Source organism: Bos indicus x Bos taurus, chromosome 12 (genome assembly GCF_003369695.1).
Source record: "Bos indicus x Bos taurus breed Angus x Brahman F1 hybrid chromosome 12, Bos_hybrid_MaternalHap_v2.0, whole genome shotgun sequence".
NCBI classification, from domain to species: domain Eukaryota; kingdom Metazoa; phylum Chordata; class Mammalia; order Artiodactyla; family Bovidae; genus Bos; species Bos indicus x Bos taurus.
The window spans coordinates 54,993,499-55,004,844 of record NC_040087.1 but is presented as its reverse complement, the minus strand read 5'-3'; the positions used below and the strand labels follow the sequence as shown (position 1 = coordinate 55,004,844).

The window sequence follows — 11,346 nt, the reverse complement described above, 5'->3', positions numbered from 1 at the left end:
GACTACAGTCCTGGCTGTCAAATCAAAAGGTCATTATTGCAAAGCCTTTAACTTAGGAAGGTCCCTCCCAAAAGAGTCCATGCATAATTTTATTAAGGCAATTGAGATACTCAATTTTTACTCTTGGAAGCAGTATACACTGTTGTGTATACTGGGCCATCTTTAAATAGGAATAGATAGATAATTCACCTTGGTTATAAAACTAAAAACTAAATAAAACAATCAATGTTCTTCTTTGTCTCAAAAAACACAGCATATCAATGCAAGATATGGTTGGTTATCAAAACTGGATCTAAACCAGTAAAGCCAAGTGGTTCAGTCAATCTCATAAAAAAAAACTGGAACTAGAGTTGTTTAAAACTACATTCTCCTGTTACTAGGATATAAACCAGAAACTTAGATGAGTGAGTGCAACCTTGGAAATATCTGACTTAACTTGTACAACAGACCTATTGGTAAATAAGCAGCCTACACTGTCGATCTGAGAAGGCGATGGCACCCCACTCCAGTACTCTTGCCTGGAAAATCCCATGGAGGGAGGAGCCTGGTGGGCTGCAGTCCATGGGGTTGCTAAGAATCGGACACCACTGAGCGACTTCACTTTCACTTTTCACCTTCATGCATTGGAGAAGGAAATGGCAACCCACTCCAGTGTTCTTGCCTGGAGAATCCCAGGGACAGGGGAGCCTGGTGGGCTGCTGTCTATGGGGTCTCACAGAGTTGGACACGACTGAAGCGACGCAGCAGCAGCAGCAGCAGCAGCACACTGTCTATGGAAGACTGGGGGAGGCAAAATTCACACCTGTTTATACACTGCCTCATTTGAAAAAAACAAACTGAAGGTACTTAGAGTTAATAAAGGACTTTCCAGGTGGCTCAGGGGTAAAGAATCCACCTGCAATGCAGGAGATGCAGGAGACAGGTTTGATTCCTGTGTCAAGAAGATCCCCTGGAGAAGGAAATGGCAACCCACTCCAGTATTCTTGTCTGGAGAACCCCATGGACAGAGGAGCCTGTCAGGCTACAGTCCATACGGTTGAAAAGAGTTGGACACTACAGAAGCGATTGAGTCAGCAAGTGATAGTTAAAAAAAGGAAGTCCAAAGAAATGAACACAAAATTAAAAGGCAGAAATAAGATCCCACTGGTCAATGACTGCGATTAAGAGCACCTGTTACTTTGTGCCTCCAGAGAACTAGAGGTAAGTGTTGGGGTAGCAGGTGTTTCCAAAGATTGGGCATTTTTCAACATCAGTCAAGCAGGAACACCTGTTCACATATTAGGGTTACCTCTCTCGAACTCTCCACAACACATTTGAAAATGGACTCCATTGTGAAGTTTTACATAACATTCTTTCAAAACTCTAAAGTATCTCCCCAAATTAACCCATTATAATTTTGGCACATAACATGAAATCAATCTTAGGACACATTATAATAGCTACACCAAACACTTCACTAGGCGTGCATGCACGCACGCACGCACGCACACACACACACACACACAAACATACTTCCTCTTGGGGATCACAACTAAGTAATCTTGGAGGCACAAGATAGTGCTTTATACACCACGTGCGGAAAGTAGCAACAATGAATAATAATTTTAAAAAAACAGTAAGGAGTAAATTAGAAAGAACCCAACAGATTCTCATTTTTACATTGCCCTTAAGGTATAGGTTAAATATTTTCCCAGCTTGCAAACCGGATGTTGGGTGAGCTAGATTACACGGAATTCCTTCCAGTTCATTAAAAATAAATTCCTAGATTCTTCCCTATTGGCTCTGTAAACACAGAAGGTGTTCTAAACAGCCAGAAGCTTCTAACTTAAATTCCACTTTATGCTTTGAGCCCCAACAGCGTGTTTTCGCAGAGCTCCTGCAGTGCTGGAAACACAGCCTGACACAAGTATCCCCTAAGCAACAGCCGTCGGGTTTCTTTCACCTGTTCGGCCCGAGACTTGTTGGCCAGACTGAGGCAGCGAGTTCCCGCCAGCCTCGCACACCCTGGCTTTGGCCGCCAACTCCGTCCCCCTCGGGAAAAGCTGGGGTTCTTCGGCACCTGGGCCCCTCATTCGCATTCAAACGGAATGTGTCCGCTGAGAGGGTAGGGAAAGGCACCTGCTGTTGCACTTACATGAAAAACGTCTTTTTATTCTTTGTGAACCGGCCGGACCAAGGTACATTTTGGAAGGCAACCCCGGCTGCTCTCGTGGAGTCGCGTTGAAGAAAGCAACCCCAGCCCCGCGCCGGGCGAGTGGGCGCCCCCTGGTGGCCCGACGGGCCGCGAGCGCAGCGGCGCCTGCGTCCGCTCGGAGGCTCGGAGGACCTGAGGACCCGGGCGTCCGGGGAGCGGCCGGGGCTAGGGGAGGCCCCGTTGTCCTGGGGACGCCGAGGAGCAGGCGGACTTAGCCCGGTCCACCCGCACCCGAGGGGTGGGGGGTGGACAGGAGGCCAGCGTCCGGAAATAACGCAGGCCACTTCCCCTGCCACCTCTGGTTCCAAACCCGGGGCGAGGAGCCCTAGAGAAACATGGAGAAGGCAGGGGAGAAAGCGTGGCCGGGAACACGCCCGGGACATCCGCAGACGAAGGCTCGGGACAGGGCGGCGAGCGCCAGGGCGGTTGTGAACCGAGGTGGGCTGGAACCAGACCCGGGAAATCTAGCACCACGTTTTCCTAGCAGTTTCAAGAACTCTAACCCCAGGACCGCGAGGTCGCAGGTGCTATTCGGGAGTTCTGACCGTACTTCCCTGTAAAGTAAAATCATTCTGTAAATCATTCTGAATCCAATATTAAGAGTGTGTTGGGGGGGGGTGTTAATTTCCCATTGGTGCTCCCACGTTCCTGCACGTTTCTTTGTAAACGATCGGCAGTTAGAGCAGTGCATATGTATGCATTTCCTATCTTTACATTTCTTTTTGTAAGTGGGAAAATAGATCACCTTCAAAATGGACAACAGAATCTTATTGGGGAGTGTTCTACGTGACAAGGAGAGTCGGAAATGAAAGATGATTCTTCTAGTTGAGGAGGAAATCTGCAGTGGAACAGCGAGCCCCCTCCCATTTCAGAAGCCCGTGATGTGGCCCTTAGTTATCGTGTACGTGTGTAGGATTGAGTTAACTAAAATTTTTAAAGGCCTAGACTGTAGCATTTCCATCAGCAATTGCGTGAAACAAAACGGTAAGAAAGATCTTCACAAATCTTCCATCTGTACCTCACTCCCTCTGTTAGAACATCTAATATTAAACCGAAAAGCTACAATTGACACCATCAAAAGCAAATCCCGGCCAGAGCAGAAGGTACTTGAAACCCAAATCTGCATTCCGCCCCTCTCGTACGCCGCTCGGAGGTGGGGGAGGCGGTTTGTCCCGGTGCCTGGTGTATAATCGGGTTAATCCAGTAGACAAAGGATAAACCAATAGCCCTCCCACCTCACTTCCCGCTCCCCTACCCCTCCCCCTGCTTCTCTCCCCGTCGCCCCCTCGAGGGGGAATAGAAAAGGGGAGAGCCTGTCTTGCAATGGATTCCGAAGAAAGTCTCAAAACCCGCAACTGGTTTTTAGTGCTAACATAGCCTGGCCGGGATTAGTCTAAAACGTTCATTCCCTTCTCCTAGTGGCGGGGAGAAAGTTCCCTAAATCCACCGAGCTCAAGGTTCGTCCTCCTGGCCTCTGGGGAAAACTTTAAGGTCAGTGTTTCCTTGAAACTAGATCAACTGACCCCGCCGTGCCCAGCCCGGCCCCGCGGGCACCGCGCGTGACGGCGGCCCGGGCGGCAGGACCGGCCCGGGTACGCGCGGGGCGGCGCGGTTGCCCTTTTGAATGCCTCCTGCGGCTCGGAGCGCTGGCGGGCGCTGGAGTGTGAGTGAATGTAGCCCCGCGGAGCCAATGAGCTGGGACCGGATGCGATATATCCTCTGGGACAACAACTGCTCTGTTCCGCCTCGGATCCACATGACGCCATTTACTGCTGCCGCGGCCGCCGCAGAGCTCCCTGCCTCCTCCGGAAAGGCGAGGGCGCAGGCCAACGGCGAGCCCCCCCCCCCCCCCCCCGCGGCCGGGCCCCAGACCCTCCTCCTTCTCCTCCTCCTCCTCCTCTTTCGCACCCACCGCCCCCGCCTCAGCCTCGCCGCCGCGCCTCCACAACGCCCAGTCTGCACCGCCGAGAGCTGCGCGCCGCAGCGCGAGCGGAGAAGAGGGGCCGGCGGAGCGCGCAGCGCCCAGGCCCCCGCGCCCGCCCGGCCCGGCTCGGCCCGTCCCGCCGCCCCGCGCGCCCCCGCGCCGCCTCCGCTCGGACGCGGCCGCGGCTGCACGACTTAGCCATCTGGCTTTTAGGTCCTCGCGAAGGCCGTTTTCTTTTCTCAATTCGCTCATCTGCTGGGAGAGGAGACTCGCCGTTGGCGCTTCGGCCTCCAGTTCATTGAGAAAAAAGGGGGGGAAAAAAAAAAGGAAATACTCCGCGTGCGCTTCTAGAAGGGGGGTCGCCTCCAGCCCCGAACTCCAGAGTGTTCTTCGGCTAGGACTTGGCTCCGGATTTTTTTCCTCTCCTTTTCTCGTCCAGCCAATCGCTCAGAAGTTAGACTGAAGCAGAGTTTGGAAGGAAGGAGAGGCAAAAAGTTTGCATCAGGGCTGGATTTATTTGCACATCTCAGAAAGAAGAGAATCCAACGGAGAGGGGTTGGTGCAAAGCCGCGATCACGGTGAGGCGCGTTTGGCCGGCTCTTCCCTTCCTGGCGCCGCGGCCGGCGCGTTGTGGGCAACATGGAGTAGGTGCAGCCGGACCGGCAGTGGGGTCCGGCTCTCCTCGGGCCTCCCTTTCTCTCCCCCGCAGGTTTTCCGTGGGGAGCCCGGGAACTGCCCGCGGATCAGCCTCGCCCCGGCCTCGGCCTTCCTCGGCGGCGCGAGGGTGGGGGGGGCGGTTGCAGCGCGCGCGGGGTGCCGTGTCCCCGGCCCCACGACCCAGCGCACCCGCGCTGGGGGTCTCCGGGTGGCGGCCGGCTCACGGCGGCGCACTGGCCGTGAACTGGGCGCCGAGAGCGGGAGAGGCAGGGAACCACTTTGTGTTTTCCAGGGCGCCGCTGAAGGCGCCCGCACTTCGAACCTGTTCTCTCCGGGGAAGGCAGGTCCCGGGAGAGGCAGTCCCGAGGCAGGGGCGCCGGGGTACCGAGGGAGTGCGGGTCGCTGCCTAGCGGGTGGAAAAAAAGAGGACAGGGTGGCGAGTGGAGGGCGCCCCCGCCTCAGCTCGGCGTGGACTGCGGCGAGCACGCAGAGGGTGGGAGCGTCGCCCTGCCTGGCGCCGCGTCTCCGCGGTTCGGAAGTGCAGCTTTCTCTTTTTTCCGTTCGCCGCGGTCGGCCTGGGTCACGCTTTTTTTTTTTTTTTTTTTTTTTGGACGATTGGGCTGACCCAGCACAGGAAGAAAGTCATCAAGCGGTCGCGATCGTTTTCCATTACCTGAAAATAGGTGGCAAAAGAGACTAGGTTTGGGTTTTTTTTTTTTTTTTTTACTTTACTTTGATGGACTGATCCACTTTTTTTGTGTGGTTGCTGCTTTTTTTTTAATTCGGAACCTTGTGCGTTTTTACAATGCGGTTTCTGTGTCGGATTGCCGCACCCTTGTGCTGAAGTCCTTTCTCCCTCATCCTTAGTCTGATCACACACAGTTCTTAATGGGGGGTTTAAAAGTGGTGGGGGGGGGGTGTTGACGAGGGAGCATGGGGCGGGGGTGGGGTGGTGCTGCGAAGGGGAAGAGGGATCAGCGGAAATAACTTTAGCAAACCTCCTTACCCCCCAAAAGATGCTACTTTGCACTGCAAGCATAGCGGCAAGTGTCCAGCTTAGGGACCTGGGTCTTGCATGCTCGGCGTAAGGCGCTGGAAAATGTTCTTAATTTTTAAAGCAATTTTTCTGAGACTTGAATACATATCTGCATACAGATGTATATTTTTAATATACAGGCGCGTGCACATTGCAGGCATTGCCCCTCAGGTCAGCGCAGGGTGGCGTCGCCGAGTGTGCCAGGGTTAGATGACCCGGCTCTGTGTCTCAGGCAGGACTTTCTTCCTCGCGGAGTCGGGGCTGGAAACCAGTGCCCTGCGTTCGAGGGCCTTGGCCGGAACGTCCTGCGATGGGCTGTGTGACCTCCGCCTGAGGGTGAAGCGGCTCCCTCTTGGACCTGGGAGCCAGTTCTTCGGGGTGGGAGAGATTTCTATCTGGAAAGGCAGGGAGGGGTTCCTCCAGCGTTCCAGGGCATGTTCCTTTGCTAGGCACCCCCGCCCCTTCCCCCCCACCCCCGCCCCCGCCTGTCTGTCCGTCCCGGGATTGTGCGCAGGGGGCCAGCTTGGCCGCTGGGCTGCGTCTGTCCTCCCGGAGAAAAGTCCCTCGGGGCTCCGACAGAGTCCCACCTGCTGGGGACGGCGTTGGAGCGCAGATAGAGCCGATAAACTAAGAACAGCGCTGTCTTGTCTGCCTTTCTGTTTGGAGCTGAGATCCGGTTTCCAGCTCTGCCTTTTTCCGAATTGGAAGGCGTGTGTCACCTGCCTGTGTCTGTTTTCTAAAAAATCAGACTGGATGAAGGTCCACTTTTGCGCGTTTTTGGTCATTGTAGACTGGGTTGACAAAGAGGATGGTCGTTTTGAAATTTAACAGAGGGATGGCAATTTAAGCGGTTACTTGTCAGGATTGATAGATTTGCGATGTGACACTTGAATTTTTAAATCACTTCCTGTTATCACCAGTGTATGTTTTCAATTATTAGGTTTTGGGAAATGGGCAAAAGCAGTTAAGATTTTGACGTGATTCATTTCTAAAACAGGGAAAACGGGTCTTTTAGCTGCAGAATTTAAGATTTTCTCCGAGGCTTTCAGGTTGTAAAATATGTGATTCTCAAGTTGTTGGGAAGTTGAAAATAAGTTCCTCTCTTTTGTTGCTAGAGGTGTAAGTTTGCTCTATTGTATTCCTGGCACCTAACAGGATTTAAATTGATGTATTTTCAATTCTATAACTTCGTGCTACTATATAGTTAATGATAATGCATGATTGTTGTATAAACTGTATATTCCTGGGGAAGAGAAGTATTTACCCTTTTTTTGCATGTCATTTCATCCTATGGGATTTTGTAAAGTCACAGAATAGTTCAAGCTGTTTAATGTAAAAGCAGATGTAAAGTAGGAACCAAGAATTTCTAGGCTGTATCTATTGAAGTTCCAGGCAAAAATGACCATGATAAGTTGAAACCTATTTCACAATTTGAAAAGGTATTCAGCTTTTGAAAATGTCAGTATGAGTTATGTTCCAAGAGTACTTTCCTGCAGTTTTTACAGGGAACCTGAACCTTGCAGATTTTTTGCTTATACGAGTAAGGAATCCTTACTCATGTGATTGAAGCAAAGATCAGTTTGGTGTCACTACACTTCACAGGATTAAAGAACAGTGGATACCTAGCTGTAATTTTTACTTTTGGGTACAGGCGTGGATAAGACAGCTGTCCTAATATGTTCCACAGCCACTCCATTTTCAAAGTCTGTTTCTCCAGAGGATGTGGGGAGTGAAGAGTTAAGCCAGGTGGGTGGAGAGTGGGTAGTATTCTGGAGTGTAAACCGTCTCCTTCCTCTTGGTTTCCGCAGGAATTCAGATGTGTTCTCAGCCTGCTGGAGTGACTACACTTCCCAGACCTGATGGAGGCCAGAGCTCAGAGTGGCAGCGGGTCACAGCCATTGCTGCAGGCACCCCGTGACAGTGGCCGGCAGCGTGGGGAGCCCGACCCCAGGGACGCCCTCCCCCAGCAGGTACACGTGCTGTCTCTGGATCAGATCAGGGCCATCCGGAACACGAATGAGTACACGGAGGGGCCCACTGTGCTCCCCAGAGCTGGGCTCAAGCCTGCTCCTCGCCCCACGGCCCAGCACAAACATGAAAGACTCCACGGGCTGCCCGAGCCCCGCCAGCCCTCCCGGCCCCAGCACCCACCGGCCCACCCTTCAGCCAGGGCCTCTCTAGCCCGGTCCATCAGCACAGTCAGCTCGGGCTCTCGCAGCAGCACGAGGACAAGTACTAGCAGCAGTTCCTCCGAACAGAGGCTCCTAGGATCCTCCTTCTCCTCGGGGCCTCTGGCAGACAGGATCATCCGAGTGCAGCCCAAATCGGAGCTCAAGCCAGGTGAGCTGAAGCCACTGAGCAAGGAAGATGTAGGGCTGCACGCCTACAAGTGTGAGGACTGCGGCAAGTGCAAGTGCAAGGAGTGCACCTACCCGAGGCCTCTGCCGTCAGACTGGATCTGCGACAAGCAGTGCCTTTGCTCGGCCCAGAACGTGATCGACTACGGGACCTGCGTGTGCTGTGTGAAGGGTCTCTTCTATCACTGTTCCAACGACGACGAGGACAACTGTGCGGACAACCCGTGCTCTTGTAGCCAGTCTCACTGTTGTACACGTTGGTCAGCCATGGGCGTCATGTCCCTCTTTCTGCCTTGCTTATGGTGTTACCTGCCAGCCAAGGGTTGCCTTAAATTGTGCCAGGGGTGTTATGACCGGGTGAACAGGCCTGGGTGCCGTTGTAAAAATTCAAACACAGTTTGCTGCAAAGTTCCCACTGTCCCACCCAGGAACTTTGAAAAACCAACATAGCATCATGAATCAGGAAGATTGCAGTCATAAGGATTATTTCCCTCTGCCCCTCCTTTTTTTTTTTTTTTAAATACACACATATGCAACCAACTAAGCAGCTAGAATCTTGGCACTGTTGATAGAGGGTTGGGATATCCTGTGCTGTTTGCAGTGAAATGCTTTTTTCATCCATGTGCCATTTTAATTGATATGCTTGTTAGAACTCAGCTAGTGGAGCTCAGAGTATGGGATACAGACGTTGGTGACCTACATGTTGCATAAGCTAAAGCAATAGACACTCTAGGTGAAGTTTTTGTTTGTGAATAGTACTTGCAAAATTTGTAAATTAGCAGATGACTGCCCCTCTCCCTTCTCCCACCCCCGTTGTTTTCTCCAGAGATAATGTGCTATATTTTTGTATATACAATAATATTTGCAACTGTGAAAAACAAGTTGTGCCGTACTATACGGCACATTCACAAAATATTATACTAATATGTTGTACATTCGGAAGAATGTGAATCAATCAGTATGTTTTTAGATTGTATTTTGCCTTACAGAAAGCCTTTATTGTAAGACTCTGATTTCCCTTTGGACTTCATGTATATTGTACAGTTACAGTAAAATTCAACCTTTATTTTCTAATTTTTTTCAACATATTGTTTAGTGTAAAGAATATTTATTTGAAGTTTTATTATTTTATAAAGAAGAATATTTATTTTAAGAGGCATCTTACAGATTTTGCCCCTTTTATGAGGATGTGATAGTTGCTGCCAATGAGGGGTTACAGATGCATATGTTAAATATAAAATAGAAAATATATTAACGTTTGAAATTAAACTGAGCTGTATTGTCTTATTTTACATTTTCTTTGGTTTTTTTTTTTTTTTTGAAGTGAAAAAGAAACCATTTTAGAAATAGTATTTCAGTGACATATAGTTTCACTTATCTTATGCTTGCTGCTTTAAAGTGGAGATTTGGTGATTTTCAGGGATAATTCTAGCAATCAGGAGAAATAATTGAGCACTTGACTCACTTAACGGTATTAATCATAGGAGGGCTCATTTTGGCTCCTGTTGTTTTGCTGATTTGCAGACTAGCCTTTGTTTTGCAGGTTTAAAAAAAAGTCTTAAGGAATTCATTCAGGAGACTTACCTAAAAGATGAACCATTAGACTTTTTTTTTATATAAAGTTATTAAGAATGAATGTAAAGGCTGATTTAAGACCAGAGAAATGAATCTGGTTCAACATTTATTGACTGGTCTCTGTGTCAGGCATGCAGTAAACACAGATCAATGCTTACAATTGAGGCAAAATGTTTTCTTGACTTAACTGGCCGTGTTTTTCCTAGTCTCTGGTTTTAGACTGTTGGGCTTATCGCCATGATACAAGAAAAAGACATGGAAAATATAACTTGTTTGATTCAGGTACTGGGTATCAAGGAATTTCATCCTATATTGGCCTAATAATTCAGGCCCAAGCAACCCCAACTTAGTTGTTTGAGAGGCCAACTTGAGAGTCCCTGTCTTAGTTGTTTAATCAGATTATCCAGGAAATTGTTAAATTTTACACTGGGAAAATTTTACACTGCAGTATGGCAAAAAAAAAGCCAGTGTTTGTAGTTATCTTTTGGAAGCAAGCATACAACAAGCTCTTACAAGCCCATCTTGACAAATACTGGGTTTTCTTATTTGTAAGAAGTCACTTGATTAGTCACTTCATGGCTGATTATTTTTTTTTCCAAAAGCACAAGCTTTTGCTGCCAAGAATCACCGGAAGTCTAGGAAATGATTTACCTGTCATTATTGTTTAATCTCTCGTTTCCTGTTCTAAGGCCTTAGTTAAGAAGTCTTAGTACAGGCTGTCTTCTGTTTTGTTTTTTGAAATTGGCTTTCAAGGAACTATATAGCCTCCTAAACCAAGACATTGCTATAATGTTTTGCTGTAAAAGGACACCTTTAGTACCCTCTATGCTTTTCAAAAAACACAAAGCTAAATTAATTCGGAAATTATTTACTCTTTGGTCTCAACTTTGGAATACTGAATGTTGCAATTCTAATACTCTTAAGGTCTAATCCTGATGGTCTCAGAATTAGAATATTAGGGAAAAAATAGGGCAGAGTTTCTTATTCACTATATAGTTTTTCAGAATTTATAAAGCACAAAAATTTTGATTAACCAGTTTCTGACTGTTCATCAGACAGATACTGCCATATGCACTGATAAAACTATTTTGGTATAGAAATTCTGAGAGTTCCTTTTTTTTCTTTTTAACACATGAGCAGCTTTCAAAGTCTAATCTAGATAAATTTATCAGATGCCATTGGTCGTTTATTGAAAATGTAGATTAAGGACCTCTTTCCATGATTATTGAATCAGTTTCTTATCCTGTTGCTTAAGGATTTGCATTTTTAATCATTCTACTAGTGACTGTATAGTTTGAGACCTACTGAATTAGAAATTGCTAATTTGTCTTTTTTTGTTTTTTGAGTGAAGTCCGTTGTAAACCATAATTCACTAGTTTGAATGTGGAACATGGTAATAAACCAGCTGAAGCTAGAAGAGAACTTGGCATGCTGCTGCTGCTAAGTCGCTTCAGTCGTGTCTGACTCTGTGCGACCCCAGAGCCCACGAGGCTCCCCCATCCCTGGGATTCTCCAGGCAAGAACACTGAAGTGGGTTGCCATATCCTTCTCCAATGCAGGAAAGTGAAAAGTGAAAGTGAAGTTACTCAGTCGTGTCTGACTC

The 11,346-nt window shown here is 48.6% G+C and overlaps 1 protein-coding gene across 1 annotated transcript; it reads left to right on the top strand.

Moving 5' to 3' along the window:
• The first annotated feature begins 4,253 nt into the window (after positions 1-4,253).
• On the top strand, positions 4,254-9,437 carry SPRY2 (sprouty RTK signaling antagonist 2). Its single transcript, XM_027557787.1, has 2 exons — positions 4,254-4,696; positions 7,620-9,437. The coding sequence occupies exon 2, from the start codon at positions 7,671-7,673 to the stop codon at positions 8,616-8,618; it is 948 nt and encodes a 315-aa protein (XP_027413588.1). The 5' UTR covers positions 4,254-4,696; positions 7,620-7,670; the 3' UTR covers positions 8,619-9,437.
• The last annotated feature ends 1,909 nt before the right edge of the window (positions 9,438-11,346 follow it).

Coding starts and splice junctions, on each gene's coding strand:
- SPRY2 (XM_027557787.1), top strand. CDS start 7,671: ATGGAGGCCAGAGCTCAGAGTGGCAGCGGGTCACAGCCATTGCTGCAG.